The following is a 23358-nucleotide window of genomic DNA, read 5'->3' on the forward strand; positions in this document are numbered from 1 at the left end:
GGGAGAGAGAGAGAGAGAGAGAGATGGCATTTCAAGCACACAGCGCCAGGCTGAAAGGCCACAGCCACCTCAGCTACCATTTCTTCCATGTAGGGGCCATGTCAGCCTCAGATGGCCAACTGAGCACTCTGCCCCCAGATCACCCTGCTTCTCTCTTGTCTTGGTTCATCCTCCTCTTCCTCCTTAACAGTCCATCTACTCCGCTAAACTCCACACACCACAGAAACCTAGTTGGTGATGGTGTGGGATACTTCGTAAACCACTATACCTCCATCACACGTTTTCTTCCTAAATCTGTATGTGATAACAAAGCGTTCACCCAAAAAAAAAAATTGATAAGAAAGCCACATTAGCAACTCCAATGGTGGCTGCTATAGGCTCAAAATTAATTAAATAGTAGGACCTGTTTGAACTTGAAACGGAGATCTGGCAATATTGACTGAATCCTGACGTTAGCAAAGGGCTGTCCCAGCACTAATTAGGCACAGCCAATTTCCTAGCCAAAACTACAGCCGCAACTGTTCCAGTGTGTTTTGGTTTTAAGTCAACATTACTTCACCAGGGTAATGATTATGAGTTCACAAAACAGTAAGCTGTTGAATCAGACGGATCGATCAGAGGTCAGTTGAATGTTTGCCAGAGAGGAAAAGATTCTGCTTTATAGATAAATAATCTATCTAAAAAAGTACTTCAAATTTACATGGCAAATGTAGCATCTACAAGTAATCATTCTTGATCTTGTGGGACAAATGAACCCTCTATCCTTGGCTCCATGGAAGCTGGGGAAGAGAAATTCAAAGCATACATGTCGTTGGAACTCAAGGAAGTTGCAGGTTTGAACTCGTATGGGCCTCCCTTCACTCCCCAAACCTGTTTAACATGAGACAATGGGAAGAGAAATATTCTTTTAACCTTGAATCCAAAACATACGAGAGGGAGAAAAAAAGATAAAGCAATGCTTGAGCAATAAAATCTAACTTGATTTCCATCATCATCATAACCCCTGTCCAAAGGGTGTATCTCGCCGTTCTTCAGAACTGAAAGCTCAGATGTGCAGTACGTCGCACCACTCTGTAGAAGAGAAATATTTATCAAAGACCAAATCTTGTTTGATGGAAATATTTCAGAAGTTCAGACAACATACACAAATGTCTTAAACTCCAACTAGAATTAGAGATGAAAGTTTACCCATGAATTTGGGAAGCCACCTGGCGGGGTTGAACCCTCATATAAACAGCGCTTTCCACGTTCACAGCGCTTGAGATAAACAGTTGTCAAATGTTCAGCGATGTCCTACACATGACATAGGAAATAAAAGTACAAAACCCTTGAAACTCCCATCACAAAAGTAATTTCTAAAACAATGATGGCAAATATTTCGTAGAAAACTTAAATCATGAACATGAAATGACTCTCAGTAGCAAAGAAGATGGCTTCTCATTAGTAATACCTGAGGGGTAGCAATAGGTCGTGTTCAGTTATGTTCCTTGGTTTCTGTCATACTCATATCAATCTTGAGTTGCCTCAACCCTAACCAGACCCATCTCTTAATTGAGTCAAAAATATCCCAGCAGTAGCACTACCAGTTTGTTAACAGGCCATGCTTTGTCTCAACCCAAAACAGCATATCATGTCAATGGCATCTAGTTTTATGTCTATGATTAGTGCCATGCATATTAAATTCATCATTCATGTCATCAGACTTGTTTGACACAAATTAGAATCAAAATTTCTCCACAAAAACAACAAATATAAGTCTCGAACCCCAAGCCTCATACATAGATATACATGATTAAAACCACCTCATACATAGATATACATGATTAAAACCACAAAGCTACACATTTCATCAAATACTGGACATAATATGTACATCATATATTTATTAGGTTTTATTATTAAAATCCGGTACTAAGAATTGGTTAGGCAGGTCACAAACACCCTCAACCTCGACCCAACCTGTGTGCCATGCCAAATAAGTGATTTTGTTGAGTTGAGCGTTATGTCATAATTTATTATTTTACAGGAAAAAAAATTCATGATAGAGAGGGAGAGGATTAGTTCAACATGTGGTTGACTGCAAAGAGAAAATCTAATCTTTTGTGATGTAGGGGATCTGACACAGGAACTTTCCTGGAAAAATTTTTTTTTTTGGGGGGGGGGGGGGCGCCGGAGGGTGGAGGTGAGAGGGGATCCCCACTTGGTGGTCATTTGGTAGTTGGTTTTAAAACACTGGCATCACTGGCAAAAGGTAGCACCTTCGCAAGATTTCCTGTAGGACGGAAACGAATTCTAGATGGGCATTCATCAGGGAAAAAGTCACTACTCGCTCGCTCTGATTCTCTGGTTTAGAAGGATAGCACATATTCTTCTGTTATACTGATAAAAAACCATAACAATTCTCCAATTTTTCCCCAACAGAAAATTGTATTTTTAGAGACAGAAAAATTGTAAATGTGGAAGTTTGACTTTATAGCCATTATCTCTGGCTATAAAACGATGATGACGTTTGACTTCATCATAATCATCATCATTTTTTTCTAAGAAAGGAGGCAACAGCTCCAGCATAGACTACTTCTCGAGAAACTCATCCATAACTGCCAGGGCTGAGTGGAGAAAAGGTGACATGGTTTAAGTCTTTTTTTTTTTTTTTTTTTTTGGTGGTGGGGAGGGGGAGAAAGAGAGAGAAAAGACAGAAGGTGTTCGCTATGTCATAGACAAGATGCAATAAGACTGAGGAATCTGGGTAACACTACTTAGGTTCACCCTCCAGGTTACCACAGACATCATTTTGACTACATCCTGGTGCAGGTCACTTGATTCTTTGATCCAACTTTCATCCGAGCATTGAAGAAGACAAGCAAGTTTTGAGCAAGAGATAGAACCCAAACTATTATTTGCCACAGTGAATGCACAGAAATTTCCAAATAAGATTGTCGTGGAAGTTAAAATCTGTACATACTTCAACCTAACCATGCAATAGCAGACTTCAATTCAAAGCATATTGGTTGATTAAAAATAAGAGTTGAAAGTACAATCTCACCCCAATAACTTCTTCAGGCAGTGGGCGCTGGTCCTTTGGCCGATCACAGAAGTTTTTGTACTCCTCCGCATCTCTTATGGCATATGAGCTAAGCTATTCACATGGAAAATCAGTAGAGAATATTACACTATTTCCTCTGCAAGCAACCAAAAATAAACTCGATTTTTATAACCAAAAATAATAACAAAAACTTTAAATTCCCAACTCTGTCTCCACCCCCCACTGCCTGGCCCTTTTCCTTCCACCTCGCAAACAGTCAAAAGGGAAAAAGAAGAGAAAAGAAAAAAAAGAGTTCTTCCAACTTCCAATAACTATCCAAGTTAAAGAGTATTTGCTTCGAAAATAGAAAAATACAGGTTCAAAATTAAGCAATTTCAACAAACACAACATGTTCACTGATAAAACAATCTCTGTTGATAAGAACACCAAATTTTGGACTTCGGCAATCAAACAATTTACAATAGCAATTGAAATTGGGCATGCAACAGATTGAGGAAATTCCAAACAAAAAAGAAAAGGAAATATGTGTAACACTATCGAACCCTAATTCTTCGTAAAAGTAAATCATGAAAAATGATTGAATCTCACCTCAACATCACATTTCATCTCTTTTGGACAAGGCTTCACCGTATAAAATCTCTGCCAAAGGGGAGAAAAAAAGAATAAAGTCATTTTTATTTTTTTTTCAAACAAATAAAGAAAGAGAACCAGGGGGAGGAGCTAGAAGTATCTTCTAACTGAGAAGCAAAACTCCCCCTGAAATCACTAAAAGTGCATTTGGATCCAGTATATTGAAGCATGAGAAAAAGAGGGCGGACCATGGCACAACTGTAAGTTTGCTTCATTGCGACCTAGTGGCCGCGGGTTCGTGTCGGGAAACAGCCTCTCCGCAAAGTAGTGGTAAGGCTGCATATATTATGATCCTCTGCAGACCCTGCAGGGGCGGGGCCGCAGGAGCCTCATGCACCGGTATGCCTTTTCTACATTGAAGTACGGTAAAAGGAATTGACAACTGGAATTTCAATTTTGTTTCTTTGCATCTCCTAAAATTCTTGTGATATCCTAACAACCACAATATGCTGGTTTTTGGTCATTAGAAAACTCAAGGGGGACCGTGTTTTCTCTTTTCAATTCCCAAAGCACCTTAGAAACACATCAAACTACAAGCCCACTTGTCATCTTGACAACTAATCCATTAATTTCCCCCACCACTCGCTACCCCCCCCCCTCACTCAACTTTCTAAAACACATCAAGCATGGGATCAATGTTTGATATACTCTTCTCAATTAGCAAAAGGGAAAGGCTTGCTTCACCAAGTGATAGCAGTGGTTAAGGAAATGCCCACAAAGCTAACACAGCTTGTGCTACTTAATCAAACTTCCCCAATCTCCAGGTGCATGTTTTCTTTTTCTCCTTTTTCTTCTTCCTCTTCCTCCCCCACCTCATTTGGGTTGGATAAAGAGGGAATGTGGAGATATCAGGCAATTTCACAAGAAAAAGGTAAAATTCTTTGTTAGAATTACACTATTAGACTCTTTAGACATTCAAATATTCTTGATCCAAACACGTCCTAAAGTAAAATCAGAAAGCATCACTCTCATGTTTTTCCATATGAAACATTCAAATGTAGGTCCTCTGACATGATATGATATTTCTATGGTTACCCTCCCAACAGTAGCTGTTCAAAACAAACAGAAATTTGAAGGAAAAATAGGTAATAACAGGATCCTGCAGCCCCCAAGAAGGATTTCTCTGGGCACCCTCTCAATAAACACTGGATAAATTTATGCATAGGCAAAGTGTTCCCAGTGCAACAGTTGGACTTCTTCTTCTTTTTTTTTTTTTTTTTTTTGCGGGGGGGGGGGGGGGGGGGTGGGGGGGGAGGATTATTAATCAACTACCATACCTGCCGAAAGGGCTTCTGAGGAGTTCTCGAGAATGCCTGCCATCAGAAACGGTTCCCTTTCAAAGTTATATACTTGTTTGCCAATGAAATTGATGAAGCAACAATGAATTGTAGGTAACACTCACTTGTTCCATATATAAGACCTTTGAACCGTCCATGTCTGCTGCCGGGCAAGTAAGCATTCTGCAAGAGAAAAATCTTGGCTTAAATAAAGATATTAATTTAGACAAAGTAGCTTCTTTGCATTGAGGAAGTTTATCCCCTAATGCAGTTTACAGCGATGGTTGCTGTGACAGTTTGAGAACAGTAATTATTTATTTGGGTGGATAAACAATTACAGGCACAGCCAGAGCAGAATTTCTTCTTCCTATGGAAACCATTTTTTTCGCTTCCAAACCAAGGCAGAAAAAGTAGGTGAGCCCACTTCAATGAACATTAACACTCACTATCTAGCTAGAAGTTTCAGTCCCAGATCCAAGTTCCAACTCAATTAGAAATTTCAATCATTAACTCCAGCGATTATGAACTAAAAATAATAAATAAGCGGTAATAAATTTGTAAACTTAAAAACGTGAAGATTAACTGATTAATGTATACCTCAAATTGAAGTAATTATCCGGATCCCTAGAAGCTTGGTCCCGAGAGAACTACAAAACCAGAAGGAAAGGGAGAAGGGTCGGATTGCAAACAGAAGAGAATTGCCGCAAGTAAAAGGAAAACGACAGAAAGAAAGAGGGGAATGTGGGTTTACCTTCTCACCACTGAGGGAATCGGCGACAATTCGGGCATGATCCCAATTAGTGGTGGACTTGGTTAGTCTCTTAAGCAGAAGTGCACCTCCAAGCAATACTAGCGTTTTGACAACCAAACCCCTGGCTCGGCTCCACCCTTTCGAATCAGAGTCCTCGCCCGTCATGATAATCCACTAAGAATGACAAACACAGGGGAAAACAGCAGATGAAGATTGAAAGACCCAACTTAGGGCCATTCAGCTTCAAACCCAATCACTCTCTCTGGTATCTCTGTGATTCTCATAGTATCGTTGAAAGGAAGGTGAACGAACCAAAAGTCTGGCAGGGTTTATCGAAGATCGTACGGGTTTTATCGGAGGAGAAGGTTGGGTTTGAAAAAGAGGATTCGCAGATGATTTTTCCAACTCTATCGACTCAGTTGGATTGAACAAACATCCATTGGAGGAGGGTTATGATCTGTGTAGGCTGGAGCTTATCGGGTTTTCCGTGATCGAAGTCCTTCCATTACTCCAAATTGATTTCAATTGCCAACTCCACTTACACTGCGAATCTCTTTTAAAACGAGGCAATTGAGCATTTTGAGTGTATATTACGCCCAGTCCCTCCACCTAATCACCTATCGATTCAGATCTGAGAACGACTCGATGCTCTGTTCTGTAGGCATTCAAATGGTTGATTGTGGATTGGTCTGTATATTATATGTTGTGTTTCGTCCCTTCTTTACTGCTTTTTTTGTCCACATCCACTTCACTTCATGGAGCGGTGAGCATTGGACGGCTGAGAGTACTCGGCTCGTATTTTAAAGGATTTCCAATCACCCTATGCGGTAATAGCAATTTTTTATATTAGTTTTGTTTGATTGTAAGGAGAATGCAAATTTTTTATATAAAAATAAAATTTTTTTTCTCAGAAAAAATAAATTTAGATGTTTAATTGCAAGGAAAATATATTTTACATGTAAAAAAAATTTCACTTAAGCATTAAAATTTCACTTTTTATTTTTCCACCAAAATAGGAAAGAAAAAAAAAAAACCCTAGTCACACAATCTCTCCCACTCTCGCGACTCTTACCCCGCTCATGACTCTCAATAATCTCTCTCTCTCTCTTTCTCTCACGTGACTCAATTGGGTTTGCTTTGACCAAAGACTTCGGGTTTGAGCCAGATGGAGCATTTCTGACATGTTGGGTTTGTTTTGACTAAAAGACTTTTGGAGTGGGCCATTCAGTCATTATCACTTGTGATCCATTACTGTTTTATTTGTGATCATCTTTTATATTATTTTAAATATTTACTTATGCTGCATTCATTTGATATATATATATATATATAATGAAATGGTTTATTTTGATTAGTGATAGAACATAGTATTTGATGACATTTGGTTTGATTTGGCACATACCTTGAATGACCTGATTCACATAACCAATATAAATTTTGAGGAGCTGGGTGGGTTCTGGATTGAAAAGTACTCTCCCCCCCCCCTCCCATATCTCTTTTGAGGACTTTGGTTGGATTATTAGTTTTTTAAAATTTTACATCATATTTTAACATCCAACCAAACAACTATGGTAAATTAATTTCACTTAACTTCTGTTGCAACCAAACGACTCAAAAGGGGAAAAAAAATCGCTTTACTTCCTTTCACTTCACTTCATTTCCCTTCACTTCCCTTCCCATTTTTCTTGCAACCAAACGCTAAATTGTTTTTTTTTTTTTTTTTTTTTTTTTTTCCATTCAAACTAAGGATGCAAGTTTAGCCAGGCAAACTTGAACATGCCAAAGCCCGACAGGGCTCAGCCTACAGGCTGGGTTAGGGTTGAAATTTCTAGGCCTAATGCAAGATCGATCGGGCCTGGGCTGAGACCTCAGGGCTGAGCCTAACCTTCCTTGACTATGAAATGATAAAAGTAAAGGTTATCATGGTCAATCAAGGCCAACCCAGTCCAATGGATCAATCTTGGATGTGTAAGGTTGGAATGACCCCGATAGTGCTGGGCTTGGGTTTTGATATCCAGCCCAGCCTAGGACTAGGCTGGGTTTGGGTTGAACAAATGGTCCAAGGGTTGGGTTGAGATTTTAAAAATCCGACCCATCCCGGGGATTGCACCTCTACATTCCACTATGTGCCCCAATCACTTGAAGGCCAAAGCTCCATCGTATGAGACTCTGTCCAAGTTGATTGTATGAATCCACCATAGAGGCACAATCAGGTCGGGCTAGGCTGATACCCAAGCCTAGTCCATTCAGGCTCATGATGGGCCTGGCTTGACGGCCCAACCTTAACCTAGCCCACAACATAGCCTCTACGGCCCAGCACTGCTGTTGGAAGCATTCGAGCACCCATCCCATATAATGGGTGAGAATCCTAGGGGCTCCTAGCCATCGGATGTGCATCACACGCCGTGTTGTTCCACGGAGTAGCCTTCCGCCCTCTTTCTCTCTTTATTCCTTGCAATAAATGACCTCAATGCTCTCTTATGTATGAAATTGTCACTTGCTCAAAGAACCCTCTCTCTATATTTTTTTAGGAAAAAAAAATTATATGGTTTGTACAAATGAACCTTACTATACAATTAACTTTATTTTGGTAAAACTTCGAGAACAATTAATTGGAGAACGAGCGTTAGCCTTATTTATAACCATCGTGACCAATAAATCTTTGAACACTTATGGGTGGGCATTATCAATATTTTTTCATTCCGGTTGCTTATTCTCTCTTGCTGGTTTTGTCATGACAAGAGAGTGTACTGATGTCGTGACAATGAGACTTCTGATCAGGCTATAGGAATCTCTTTTGGAAGGCTGGGGAATTGATAGTATTTTGACTAACTTAGATGAACTTGATACCTTACTGCATAAGGATACTTTTTTGAAGTGGCAATGGGCTACTTTTGCATGGAGAATGGAAATGGACCATATCCTATATAAACTTCACTGCTATGTAAATGATAGTGAGCAACTAGGACTTCTAAAACTCTAGACGTTAAAAACGTTGAACTTCAAATGTAGGATTGTCAACTTTATTAGCTAACCCAAGTTGTTTCATTCGAACAAAAAATAAAAAATAAACATAATAATTTATTAATTAAATTGAAAAAGGAATAGAAAAATAAATTTTGATGTTGGTTTTTTAGGTTAAAAGGATTCCACAAATTACTATGCTCAACAATGGAAGGCTTAGGGGGTGTTTGGTTCGGTAAATCAAATGGTGTATATATTGGATATGAATGTCAATCTTTTGATAGACATTCTTATGAATTATGTTTATTTCTGAAAAATCGTTTGGTTGCCTTGAGGTATGGGTGTCAATCGATCGGTCCAGCTCGATTTCGATTCGGGTTGAGTCGGTTTCGGTGTGGAAAAGTTGAAACCGAAACCGAACCAATAAGGAAATTCCAGTTTCGGTTTGGTTTTGGTTTCGGTGCGGTTTGATTTTGGTTTGTCTACGGTTTCTTAAATCGATTTGTAACCGGGTTGGTTTTGGTTTTTGGTCCAGTTTGGATTCGACTTTCCATACAAATGTATACAAAACTATGCAAATTTTGATTTTTTTTAATGAATTTTGGAGTGTTTTGGTTTCTTACCGGTTTGGTTTCAGTTTCGGTCTGGGTTTTGAGCCAGTTTCGGTTTGGTTTCGGGTTCATTCGATTTTCGATGCGGTTCGGTTTGGTTTTGGGGTTGCAATACTCCAAACCGAACTGAACCAACAATGCTTCGGTTCGGTTCGGTCTGTGTTGTTATCGGTTTGGTCTGATCGATTTTACCGGTTCGGTTTATGAATTGACACCCCTACCTTGAGGCTAGTACATGTTTCTCGCGGGTTGAGATATTGGCTTCCGTAGAGAACTTCTTTTCGTTTTCTCCTTTTATATTAGGTGGTAAAAATGTTGCTTAAATCTAAGTTTAAATGTTGAGGTAAACTTAGATTTTGAACACATCCTTTGTAATATGGTCATTCATGGGAAGTAGGGTGCTCACTTATGAGAGTCAATCTAGTGGAACCAAGCAGCTCAAAAAATAAAAAATTATCATTCTAAAGAATGTCATCCCAAAGATTTATCGAACCAAACACCCACTTAGAGAAGGAGTTATAAAAGATACATTTGCTTCAAGCTAAACTCAAATTAATGGGGAAGCACTTGTAGGCTCATAGCACAATGATAGGCTGCTAGCCAACAAGGAGTCTAGCATAAGATCAGGAATGATCGCATGATCAACTCGCCTACTCCTACTAGGCCTCTGCTGGCCTCTGCTGGTCTTTTGTGGGTCTTTGTTTAATCCTAACGTTTAGCATTTTATAAAGGGAATCCATTCACCACGGTGCATCGTGACCCAAACAATAGGGGCAATGGGGGGATTACATCTGGTCAGGCTCCTCTCTATAGAGCTTGGAGACTAGAGTTCAGCTATCCGTGCAGGAAACTTTGTCCGAAGTTATTTAATGTAGTTTACCAAAAATAAAGTTATATAAGGTAAAAGTAAAAAATTTAAATAGTACATTATTCAATGTAGTTTTTGTGCGAAACGTATGAATTTACCATAATTAGTCCATATTAATTATAAAATTATAATATTGTTTAATAGTTGATTGGATATGATTTTGGTTCGCGCGAACCTATATTTTATCTTTCATCCGAGGAATTGTCAGCGAGGGAAGGAAAATGATACAGAAAGCACGATAGTTCGGGAGCAAACGTCCAATTAACCGTCGGATTAGAATCGACATCGTCAATACAGGCCAACACTAAACATTTGGATTCCAATTCGGCAGTTCAAAGAGCGTTCTCATGTAAGCATTACTTCTGCTTTTGCGCTAAAGTCTGATATTTGCCTCATAGTCTCTATGTCCTATCGCTCTTTTTCTTCTCCTCTCTCGTTTCTCTCTGCCGAAGGAAACGGATAAAACGGAAACTCTGAATCGTGGTTATATCCAACACAGTCGCCCTATCCCTTCCCATTACAGCTTCCATCGCAAGTTTCCTGTTTCCCACCACTTGTTCTTTGTACGATTCCTTTTTCATGCGCTCCATGCTTCGATTATCTGACACTCTTGGGGTTGAGGAGCCATTGAATATGTTGCAGGTGCTATTCCTTACTCTTATTATTGTTTTGCATCACTAGGTTTTCTAGGGTTACGGTTCTTGGAGTACGTTCTTCTTTCTTTCTCTGAATTTACTTCTGCTTAGTGCTGTCCTCGTCGTTTGGGTTTCATGCATGGATATTTTTTATACGAACTGTAGCTTCGTTTTTTTGAGGAGTGTATTCGAGTACGCTCGGAATCGATTCAGCTTTCTTGCAGAGGGCTTTGTATATGTTTCTTTTATTGTTTGTAACCGAGTTCTGTGGCACTAATGTGGTCGGCACTTTGGGTTACGAAGGCATCTGGTCATGTCAGGGTAACCATGATTACAGGCACTGTTGTTGCTATGATCCTTATTGGAATCTCTATGAGACCATTTTTTGTAAATTCCCAATATTGTTTAGTTTTGTAAAGTTCGATTTTCCACCTTTTTCAGTTTGGTAAGTCTTGAAGTTTTGATTCTGCAATCATGTGTACCAGTTTCAGCACACTAATTTATTAACCACTTACCGGTTGCCACTAAGGGAAGGAACGACTTGTGTTCGTTTGAGTGGATTTAGGGCTGTATCTATAGTATTTATTAGAAGCATCCAGGTTTTTTCTTTATTCCACTGCAGAAACTAAACATTTCCTGTCCAAAAGGGGGGAAATCCAACAATAGAGATTGAATGTGGTCTGGTGGCAAATAAGAAAGTTGTGCTTGCATCATTTTTGCTATTTACTTTGATTTTTGTTCATAATTTATTGGGTTTTTTTGATAATATACAAACTGCCCTTTTTGCTAGTTCCTATCTTGGTTTAGACTTATTGATATGTTGGACTAATCAGATAATACTTTGCGAGTGGGAATACCTTAATCAAGTGTTCGGCAGAGAGTCATAGTAATTGACAAACTTGTCATGGATGGATTCACAAATCTCCTTGCGATGGTAACTTTCTTTACACAAGTAACTGTAACATAAATAATTGAGGACAGGATTGGCTCATATCCATTCCAAATGTCAATCGTTGATTTCATTTTTTTTGATGTTACTACTCTTATTCACATTTACTCTATCCAATTAGACAAGCCAATTAATTGTTTCTTTTGGTTTCTGTATAATCTGCTCATATTTTTATATTGCCACCCCCTTTTTTTTGCTTTGATTTGAAATGGGCCTAAAGGCCTGTAGTGAGAATGGATTTATTAGTGAAGCAAATGGGACATTTTATTTTGTTGGTGATAAGCAGTGAAGCTAGATTATAAGGGTCAGAAACAGCACTGGGAGTATCTCTAGCCCGATAAATTAGGACTTTCTGAGTTTGGTAAACTTGCTTTGATTTATCATGAATGGGAATAAATTTGGGAAACTTCTTCCAGTATGCTGAGATTCATGATTGGCTCGGCATTGTGTGATTGAATTTTTTGAATTGGGTATGTTCCTCTAGTTAAAAACGTTACTAATTTATTGGAGATGACTAAAAGTCCTCCGCAGAAGGAAGGCCCTTGTCCCTTGGCATCGGGTTTTTCATTTCTTCACTGCCTGATTTATTCTGTTTTGTCTTCCCTTTTTTCTGCCCCCCCTCTCTCTTCCAAGCTCATATTGTCTAGGGGTGAGATTCCAAGTAGGCTAGGTTGAAGCCAGTTGGGTGTTGTCTGGTGTTTGGATCCAGTTTTTAGGGTGTGAAGCAATTGCGATTTACCCTTGTTTCTTTTCATTCCCTCCATTTTTGTCCTTCCCAGCTCTATGTATCCACTCCCAGGTTGCAGTTTCAACATTTCTCTTATCTCTATTGAAATATTGCAGGATTTCCCTACAGTGATCATCCCAACAGCTTGCAAGTTCAGACTGGGCAAGAAACTTCCTGGATTTAGAATAGCGTAGTTCTGTCCATACAAATGAATTGAATTCTTTCCCAATAAACCCTAACCAAGCATAGGATCTAGGCTTAATGGAGCTGCTGAAACAGGGCAGAAATAGGCCCTAATTACTGTATCAAAGAGGGAAGATAGGGTACTGATTATATGAATGACTAAGCAGCAGAAAATAAACGCAGGAATTCTCAGAAAATCAGATTTAGGAATTAGATATATCAGCTGAAACCATAAACAAATTTCCTGATAAATGTAGGAGTGGGATTTTGCTTAATCTGGAATTTATTGAAAACAGAGAATGGAAACAATTGGGAGTAGTGGGAGGTAGTCCAAATTTAATGACCATAATTAATGGAAGTAAATACCAAAATCTAATAACCGAATGGAGAAATAAATATAGAGTAGAATGGAATAGTTTCAAAAATGACAAACCTGCTGAGATTTCGCACTAAACAGGGTATCATATAGAAGAAAATAGGAACCAGAAAACAGGGCCAGTGAATTTGGGCCTGGGCTTGCTGGAACTTGCAGATTTGGACCTTAGGCTCCAAATTGGGTCTAATTTATGGAGCCATTGAAGAGCCAATGTGTTAGAACTCAAGTTTTCAATGTTTGACAGCCATTTGCTGCCACTGATTTCTTTTCTTGGGATTTAATCACATTTTCTACAGTCTGGTCCAACCTGAATTCAAATTATTTAAAATGATCATCCCATGGCTGTTGTAAGCAAGCATATCTGTATTTAATGATTGTATTGATGATTCATTATTTAGGATTCTAGTATATTCTTGCCTGAAAGTTGATGCAATAGATTGCCAAATATCTGTTCTGCCATGTGAGACTTTACATGCTCATTCGACAACCAACATATTCTGAATGAAGCAATTTAAAGGCTTCTGGAGGAACTTTGGTGCTGATATATTATACAAATGTAAAACATGTTCTGGGTAGGCTGTCCTGTTCTTCTACAAGGAGAACATCTTTTGGGGAAAATTGTTTGGTTTGATGTTTCAGGATTATTTTTTGCACAAGTGGCTGGAGTAATGATGGGGTGGTGAGCATTTAAAGGCAGGTGGAAAGTTGGGGTGAAATTTTGCCAGTTATTATTATCACCTCCATCGCTCAATTTAGATCTGGGCCTCCTTTTTGGTTAGGTAGCATTTAGCAGGACTGACCCAGATTCATGGTGATCGAAGTCCCTGCCATCTTTGTTTGGAATATTAGTTGGTGTTGGAATGGAAAATCTTGCTAAGGCAGGCAAGGGTAAATTTATTGCAGAAACTGAGTATATTCATCATGGGAAGGCATCATCGTGGGTTGGTGATGCTGGACAATATTGTAGTACCCTTTTGAAGTATTAAAAGTTATACTTTTTTCTTTCTTTTACTTTGGGAGTTGAGTCTTCAATTGTCACCTGGTGGACAACCTTGGAATTGACCAAAATTTGCCAAAGATCTTTTTTATTCCTTCTCCTCAAGTGTACCTTCAGATGTTCTATTATTTTCTTGGGATGAAGTAACTGCTGAAACTTCTCATAACGCTTATGACTCTGGTATCTTCTTACTTCCAATCAAATTCTTTTCTATTTTAAGAAAAAAAAAAGTAATCCGCTGTGAGTTCTGGCATCCCAATTAGCAAAAGTGCTTTACTCCCTGTCTCACAACCCCCCCAACCAAAAAAAGAAACAATTTCGGTGGTATTAGCAAACGTGCTCTACTCTCTTTTGTAACTTATACTAGGGGCAGTTTTGTACTTTCACCTGTATTAGGGCTTCTCTATATGTAATGTATAAATAGGAAACGCGGTGGTCTAATGGACCTGATCACGAATATCATTTTCACTCCATCTCTTGCAATCTCTCTTCTCTGTCTTGCGTTCCTCTTCCTCTTGCAGGTTTGATGAGAGTCTCTCTTGCTCTCTCATCAGGAAGGAATGCCCACCCCACAGTGGTCTTCTTGGCATGATCAACTCATCTTCTGATACTTTGTTCCAGTCACCAGTGTCCCAAAATTCATATCATCTGAACTTTTCAGTTTTCTTAGTATGTTTTGTGCTTTTTACTGAAAAGTTGGTTCTCATTTATAGAGAGCATATTATTGTGATATGATTGATATGAACGTTGGAATATGTAGAGAGTTTCAAATATTGTTGACAGATCTAGATTATTCTTTTTCCCCTCGACTCTTACACTAAAACTGCTTGCATATTTTTGTTTTAGAATTATACATTTAGTGAAAGGGAAAGTATAATGTCTTAGTGATTTGTGATTGAATGAGGTAATGAGTCTATGTTTTTCCAATGAAGGTCTCCAGTATGCATGAAGAAGAGGGAAGATACTCCTCAATAAGGATCAGAAAGGCGCATCGTACTATTTTCTAAAATTCTGCCAAAAAACATTATTGCTATTTTAGGCACTTACCGAAGAATGGCAGCTGGTCAGCAGAAAAGGCGATCGAATGCTGGCAATGTTGTGTGTTGTTATTTGCAGGAGCAGTATAGAGCAAGAAAGAGGAAGAATCCGAAATCAACACAGAATCTAGTGGAGATAGACTCTCACATTGCTCTTAAGTTGGTTGAAAGTCAAGTGAATCCTATTGCCAGGAGGGAACAGATTGGGATATCTTGGAGGGACTTGGATCCTTTTATTGAGTCTGCTCCTCATCGCTACACACCCTTAGCAGATGTTCTTTCTCTTCCTCAGGAAATTTTTGAGTTAGAGAATCTGACAAGGGTGCTTTCATATGAGGTATTTATGGTTTCCATAGGTTTCCATATTTGTGTTTCTTATGTTTTTTATTGTCTCAATATATTTTTTTTATCTGCTTTGGAATTTGTCAGGTTTGGGAGATGAATCTATCCGAAACTGAGAGAAATTTTCTGACTCAGTTTCTTCCTCAAGGGATGGATCAAGAGCAAGTTTTGCCTGCGTTGCTCAAGGGGGAAAACTTTCATTTTGGAAATCCTTTCCTTAAGTGGCAAGTATCGATTCTTAACCAGTTCGAATCAAATTTTGATGTGGTTGTTGGTGATTTGATCTCTTGACCAAGTACATGCAAATTTTGGTAGGACTTCATATTTTTATTTCCAATTACCAAAGCTCTTCCTTTTATACAAAAGGAGATCACCATAATGGATCTAGGCTTTAATATTCCAAATATCACCACTTCTTGTGGTCGACGTAATTGTATGTCGTAAAAGAGTACATCTTTACTTCTAATTATGGGCAATCTGCCAATGGCTTAGCCAGTTTGAATTATTTTATGGTGGTGGTTGTTATTGGCAGCTTTTTGTTGGAGGCATATTTTTTCTATTCTACATAACTAAGTTCTCAATCCTATGCAAGAGGAGAATACAGTGATAGGCCTGAACTTCATATTTTTAATGTTGCAGGGGGGCTTCACTTTGTTCTGGCAATCTTCACCCAGATGCTGTTCTTCACCAGGAACATTGTTTCAAGGCCAATAAGAGGGCATACTACCTGGAGTTACAGAATTATCATGATAAGTATGTTAAAGTGATGTCATTAAGGTCTTTCTATTTGTATTATTCTAGGGTTGTGCTCTTTTGCATGTTTGTGAGGTTGTAATATCATTATACTTCTGGCAGTATTCTGGAGAATCTGCTTAACTTGAAAGAGAGATGGGCTAGCGGCAAGGATCCTGCAAAGCATATTGTTCAGAAGACATGGAAGTTAGTGTTCTTTTGTATCTTTTTATGGCTGATATCTTGATTTCCATAGCAGACCTCAAAATTGAGTGCTGGCTGTGATCCATTGTGGCATTGATTGAGTTAATTTCAGTTTATAAATAAACGAGAAAACTCTAGGCACACCTGTATCATATAACTTGTAACATAAATACTATACTTCTACCCATTTGTATCCCACTCCTTTCTCCCCCCACCCCCACCCCAAAAAAAAAAAAAAAAAAAGGATGCACACAAGCAGACTAATTTTCACATTTCTTGATAAGACTGTAATACGGAAGCATTCACTTGATACCCAGCATGTTGGAAGGAATTCTTTTTGTTGGCATTTTTGGATAAATTGGCTACTTTGTTCATCGAAGGATGTTGATCTTTACCAAGTAACAGTTTTAGTAAAGATGGTTGGCAAACTGAACATGCTAAACATACGTGCTTTCTGGCAGGAAAGTATTTTCATGCTATTCAGGAGAGGGAAATAATGGTGAGATTTTTTTTTACTTAGGACAAACTTACTTGTAGTTATGCAAGAACTCAATAGGAATATTCATATTCTGATCTACTTGCATACACTTTTGTGGTGTTTTTGTGAATGGATCATATAGTATGCTACTCTGGAAGTCAAAACATTTTTTGTAGCTAACTTTAGATGTTTGGAATGAAATCACATTTAGATTGGGAGGGTAACCCAGGCTCTCTGCTAATTGGGCAGGCCTACCCAACCCAACGTAGTAGAGTTTTCTTATGGACTGGCCTGAACTTCTACTAGGCATATTATATTAAAGTCTTCCCCTTTGACTTTGGAGTTTGTGGTTTTCGGAACCCAATTGATGCAATCAACGGTGTGTGACACCTTTTGAAATTCTTCATCGTAACACTGTAAGTAACCTATTAATCTGGTCATCAAGATTGCATGCAGAGAATGACATTTCCTCACATGCAAATGATTCTAGATTATGCAATCCACTGGAAAATCTGGTAACTACTGGTGAATCTTGGTCTTGGGTTACAGAGGAGAAAGTATGCACTAGTAATAAACAAAGTATATCATTGAAGAGATATGGAGAACCACAAGAAAGATATTTTTGGCTTCCAACCCCACTTCCTGAGAGAGGTTTCTTTAGTGCTTGATGGCCAACTTAGTTTGTCTCTCCAATTCTGGGATTTTGAATATTTCTTCATGGAAGCTAATCATTTTCTATTTGAATTCTACGATGAGAAAAATCTAGTAAATGATATTTTCTTCAGAAGTACATGAATTGGAATCAGATGCACTCAATCTTGAGGGTAGTTTCGCAATGAGATGTTTATTCTGTTATTTTCTTGCTTTTTCCAGAATATTGCCTTTCTTCTTAATCTTTAGTTTCATAACATCAAATACACGTGTGATGATAACATTCTCTGTATCTCTCTCTTGACATCATAAATTTAAGATTCTGAAGCCATATTTATGACAGGAAAGTGAAATCATGTCATGACATGAGCTGGAATAGAAGGAAAAAAAAAAAACATCATTTTTTTGCACAAGCACATCATGCTATACCCATTAACTAGCATAGTGCATCTGATTTTTGTGGCATAAAAAAATTATTTTTAGATGTTGCTTCATTATTCTATATTAGTTTGGAGATAGATGGCTTTCTGTTTTTTTTCTTCCAACCAACTTCTTCATCCGATAGCATGTTAGGACTGGAAATATAGTGCCTAAGAATGCCTTTTACTTTAATCAAATGATTTGTTCTCTCTCCCAGCTTTCAGAATATTCAGCACTGTATGATAGATGTAGGACAGACCTGGAGGTTGTAATGCAGGCATTCTGTTTTTAAGTTTTGTGTATTCTTGGACGTTTTTAATTTGTTGGATCTTTTTTTTTTTTTTTGGGTCCTGGAAACCGTAGATCTGTCCTTAATTCTTCTTTTTGTTGGTTTGTGCTCTGGTGATTCTATATTTTGTGATGTAAAGTGAGGGAAAATGCTGAAGGTGTATTGGGAATGAACTTCTCAATTTGTTAGCAGTCTATTAGTTGTCCTGTTTTTCTAAGATTAAGTTACATTCTTTATATCTGGCTGCTTGGTTATTGTGGTGAAGGCTTCTAATTGGTGTTCTTGGGCTTGTAGGAAAGGATTCCTCGTGGACAGTCAGGGGAATTCATTAGCTGTTTCAGAGAGAACAAGGGCCATAGCAAATTCCAAGAAGGAACAAAAACCAAACAAATTTCACATTCGATCTGGCGATGGTGCCAAGTATATGTCTTATTTCAAGGTTAGAAGATTATTCATATTCCATGAATTGTATGCTTGGGAGGAGCTGCACTGTACTTATTGTTATTGTTGTTATTATTGTTGTTAATTATTACTATTGTTGATGTTGTTGATGACATGATGTTCTTCTGTTGGGGTTAATAATTTATTTTTGTTCAATTATGCTTTCACATCTCAAAACTTTTCTCAATGCATTTCTTAAGTTTGTAATGGATTAGCTGGTTAGCTCCAACCATCTTAAGACTCTTGTAGCTTGTCCCCCCTCTCACCCTCCCCATCTCAGTAAATTACATTATGATTCGCAAATGAGGAAAAGGAATGCGGAGCAGCTTTGGGTGCAGTCTGATTGGATTCAACTATTTGAGAGTGTTTTCTAACCCCCCCCCCCCCCCCCAAAAAAAAAGAAAAAAGAAAAAGGAAAAAAAGAGAGACTGGACCAATCAATTTGATGATTGAGTTTTAAGTTTTAACTGACAGAATGTTCCCTAGTTCTTTGGGTTTTAATATATTAATCCTCGAGGAGATTATTACTTCAAAATAAGTACAATTTTCCTCCCTCTAATGAGTTGGCTGTCTCTATAGCTTCTTTAGTGTGTAAATTTATCTAATGCTTGGTTTCATATAAAGTGTTCATTGTGGAAGCTGTAGAGTCAGTTCCATATTTCTGGTCCTCGAGATTGAGATTCTTCTGCTGATCTGCTTTTAATGCATTTAGATTAGCAGGAAGCAGCATCGACTTGTCAAGAGGATGAAGCAATCTGGCGATGGAATTCAGTCCAAGTCTCTTAATCGTGTATTGGGTGACATTGATAGTTTCCATGTACAACCATACAAAACATTCGAGGAGGAAGAAAGGAAGAAGTTGCACGACTACTGGTTAGTTTTCTCAAAAGTAACGAACTTAAATCTTATCCAACTCTAGATACTCGAATTTTAACTTTTGATAGGAAAATCTTGTTGTAACCAAAGCTGGTGAAAAATAAGTTGTAGCATTACTTTTTTGCCCTTTTAGTATAATTCACTTCTTTTAATGAGGGTAAAATCCGGTCATTTCACATGTGTACTTGAGAGAAGCGTGTAAGACAATGACAGCATTTGAGAATGACTTAATGATGTCACTTTCAAATTATTTTGAAAACCCTTTTCTACCTTTGCCTTAAAGAACTTTTGGGAATAAAGTAAGGGGTAGTCATAAGAAGGTTACGACTTCTCAATTCACCATTTTGGTTACAACAAGATACACCCTATTTTGATATTCCATAGAATTAATAAATAATTAATAATTAGATACTCTTACATTTGTCCATTATATGTACTCTTCTTCCCCCCTAAGCTTGTTTATGCGTAGGTTGGTGTTGGCAAAAAGAGATCTCCCAGCAGCTTTCTTAGACTGGAAAGAGAGACAGTTAAAGCAGCAACAGTGGAGGTGTTCCTTGAAGCAAGAGATAGTAGAAAAGAAAAAAAAATCACTGGAAGAGGTTTGGCTCTCCTCTCTTTTACATAAACATTTCTTATATAAAGCCAATTCATTGATGTTGTGATTGCTGTGATTTTTGCCCAGCAGTATCATGTTGATTTTGTTGACTGTTGGTTGGTGGTCAGGAAGAAGAGAGGGATTATTGTGATGACATGGTTGCCAGACAAAGAGGAAATGGAGAAACAGAAAATGAACCTAGCATGGATATGCAGAGCTCAGAAGATGATGATGAGTCTGTTCTTCTATCAGCACACTATCAGCCTCTGAACCGAATCCCTTCACTTGATGGTCACCATGATCCCATGGAGACACATTCTGAAGAGGGCAGTCAAGAAATCTTGAAACCTGACGGTGCCCCTCCAAATATGTCAGAGTTTTTAGGAAACATGAATCCTACAGAAGGTGCCGTTTTGCATGAAGTTGAGGAGTCTTCTTCTAAAGATGTATGGCCAGTCATTGGCACTCCAGATTTGCACTGCCATTCTAATTCTGTAAGCCAAGGATATCCATTTGTCAGTGAGTTGTCACTCCAACAACCAAAGCCTATGGAAGAACAGGCAACTGGCTTGATTGATTTAGAATCTGACATGGCTGAGCAAGATGCCAAGGAAGCATTGCAGCATGGACCATCCAATTTTGTGGGGCCAGCTTTGCATATGAGCAATGGTGGGTCATTCATTGGTTCTTACACCAACGAAGATTGCAATGGGCTGCTTCAACCAATTTTCAAGGGCCAGGGATTCTTGCCATCTTACTCTCATGAGCACAAACAACAACCAATGTTACAGTTTTTGGCAACAAATAATGCAGCACTGGAAACTGGTCATCTTCCTAGGCATTTCCAGGAGCAGCAGCAGCAGTTGTTGGATCAGAGGGAGATGAGAGAGAAAGAGCTCTACATGCGGCAGGTCATCCAGAAGAGCATGTATTCAGGTGGGAATAGATACCCTGTTCCAGGCCGAGAACTCTTCTCACTGGTCGAACAGCAGGGTTGGGCCGCTGATTCTGCACACATATCAACCCCCATCCAGTCTCACATGGCTGTTGAGGGATTGTTGGAACAGAACTTGTTTCAGGATGAGCATCGGGCTTATGGTGGCTGGTCTGCTCTGGATGTTTCTAGCTCCTCAGGACGGTGCCTGGGAAATGGAAGCGGTGCAGATGAAAGCCTATTCAGTGTGCTTTCCCAGTCCAACAAATTGCAGCCCCATTCTTACAGTCAGGTGAGACTCACAGAACAGTATACTCCTGGAAGGGCCTTTATGGGTGGGGGAATGATAGGAAACAGTGATGTATTCCCTCAAATGGCCCACCAACTTAATTACTTTAGTCGTGAAGCAACTGCTACTGCTATCCGGAAAGTAAATAATATGCCGTGGATGAATACACAGCATCAGGGTGCTGGTATACATGATTCAATCGGGAAATCGTCATTTTTGAGCAACTGGGATCAATAGGGAGGATCCTGTGTAGCCATGGATTCAAGTTGCCAGTACATGAATGTGGTTCAAGGCAACATAGGCATGTTGATATACAATGCAGTGTTTCAGGGCAAGCAATGGAGAGGATCTTTTGTATCCCGACATTCCAGTTACAGTGCATCAATGTGGTTTAAGGTATGATAGGCAAGATAAACAATGACCCTTTTTCTTGTTGAAATAGTGTAAAGCAAGTTGAACAATGACGCAGAGTCCGTGAGGTGAAGCAGTCTGTAGCCCCAGTAATTGATCATTCTTTGGGGTAAGGGTGAAGTAAAGAGAGTTAGAAAGTCTGGAAGCTGAAGATGCAAAGCATGGACGGCAAGGTTCTGTACAAATTTATACAATTAGTCGGCCCAACTCCGGATATTTATTTTGAGGGTGGGATTGGGAATTGGGGTAAAATTATGTCCATGATGAAGGAATAATGGAGAACTCAATTCTGTTGGAAATAAGCAGCTTATACTTGTGCAAGTTTCCTTTTTTTTTTTGTATTTGTTACCTTTTTTATGTAGATTGGAGCGTGGATGGGGATGGTGAGTGGGGAGGTAGTTTCAGTGACATTTTTTTTGAGAAAATCTTCCTGACACCTTGTGGGGGTGTCAACCAGATTGTGACCCGACTTTTTTCCCCTCCTTCCCATACTATAGACTAAACTTTCTTGATTAAGGGGTACAACCATAATCCATCTATCCCCATCTCTACTACACAATGCCCTTCTTGTGAGGCACCTCTGCAACTTCTCTCTCATCTTGATCTTGTACTCCTCTCAATCGATGACTCTCCTCACCTCTCCTCTGTGCTTATCTCTTGAGGCTGTAGTGTTAGCAATGGTGTCATTGACAATGATGAAAAACTGTCTTCTTAGCAGAAAGGGGATGCAGAAATAATTCCTATCATATCTTCCTCTTCCTATTCCGATTGCATTTTTACAGTTAAAGATCTCCATTCACGTGGTGGGTTCATCTATTTGCAGAGGGTTTGGATTTTAGATTCAGGTTCAAAAGTTCTAGTTAATGTCTAAAGTTATTATTTGTTCTCCAATGTATATAATGGGGTTCAAATCCTCGCTGTTTTTCGGGATTACCTTTCACAGTGTGTTGATAGGTTGCTAAACTTGTAGCATTCCAACAGATTGAGGTTGTTTTCTATGTCATCTGATGTACAAAATGTTTGAATTTCATGGAACGAGAGGGTTTATGTGAGGATGTGTGTGTGTGTTTTTTTTTATGTGGGTGTGGTGTTCAACCAATTTTGAAAGTTGATGTTCCCATGGTAATGTTGGTGGTATTACTTTTGTTGATTTTTTTTTCCAGGCAAGAGATCGTGCAGGGACCAATGAAAACATGTGCAAGGGCATTAATATGAATATAATTTTTTATTTTACATGGTGGGGCAGTAATTTGTGCATCCAAGTGGTCATGCTACCAAGCACATTTTTTTAATTATTGGGAAAAATAAGGCTGCCAGACTATGTGAGGCTCAGACACAAGAAGGACAAAATGACCAATCCTACGTCCCCATGAAATGAAAAATTGTATCCCCATTGGATGATCATTTGTGTGCGCACTCATTGGCACTGCACTAATGTAGGGCTGGGGAGAAGTGAAATGTGTGGGTAAGAGTTAAGACGCCTCTTGTAGCGAGATTCTAGCCCTGAAAGCCTTGGCTTGATCCTGTAAAAACCCCCAGAAAACGAACCATCAGACTATTGAGCATTTATTATATGAAATTGAAGAGCCAACAATCATAAGCAGAAGGAAGAACATATTAAAGGCTCAATTTATTTGAGCCATTATTC

At 38.8% G+C, this 23358-nt stretch overlaps 2 protein-coding genes across 3 annotated transcripts; one reads left to right on the top strand and one right to left on the bottom strand.

The window, feature by feature from the left end:
* Positions 1–632: 632 nt before the first annotated feature.
* Positions 633–6379, bottom strand: LOC122080328 (chromophore lyase CRL, chloroplastic-like). The gene is made up of 9 exons (XM_042647276.1): positions 5702–6379; positions 5548–5597; positions 5076–5133; positions 4951–4986; positions 3632–3682; positions 3044–3136; positions 1189–1293; positions 979–1071; positions 633–870 (listed from the first exon to the last, which is right to left on the bottom strand). Exons 1-9 carry the CDS (start codon positions 5864–5866, stop codon positions 727–729), a joined length of 795 nt encoding a protein of 264 aa, XP_042503210.1. The 5' UTR covers positions 5867–6379; the 3' UTR covers positions 633–726.
* Positions 6380–10401: 4022 nt separating this feature from the next.
* Positions 10402–22031, top strand: LOC122079562. Of its 2 annotated transcripts, XM_042646139.1 has the most exons (10): positions 10402–10786; positions 11613–11713; positions 14944–15385; positions 15478–15614; positions 16030–16143; positions 16246–16329; positions 18459–18603; positions 19318–19478; positions 19951–20080; positions 20205–22031. In XM_042646139.1, exons 3-10 carry the CDS (start codon positions 15065–15067, stop codon positions 21534–21536), a joined length of 2424 nt encoding a protein of 807 aa, XP_042502073.1. In that variant the 5' UTR covers positions 10402–10786; positions 11613–11713; positions 14944–15064; the 3' UTR covers positions 21537–22031. The 2 variants fall into 2 exon arrangements, with proteins under 2 accessions (XP_042502073.1, XP_042502074.1); XM_042646140.1 differs by lacking the exons at positions 10402–10786; positions 11613–11713 and adding an exon at positions 14483–14680.
* Positions 22032–23358: the final 1327 nt, after the last annotated feature.

Source organism: Macadamia integrifolia, chromosome 5 (assembly GCF_013358625.1).
Source record: "Macadamia integrifolia cultivar HAES 741 chromosome 5, SCU_Mint_v3, whole genome shotgun sequence".
Taxonomy (NCBI): Eukaryota; Viridiplantae; Streptophyta; class Magnoliopsida; order Proteales; family Proteaceae; genus Macadamia; species Macadamia integrifolia.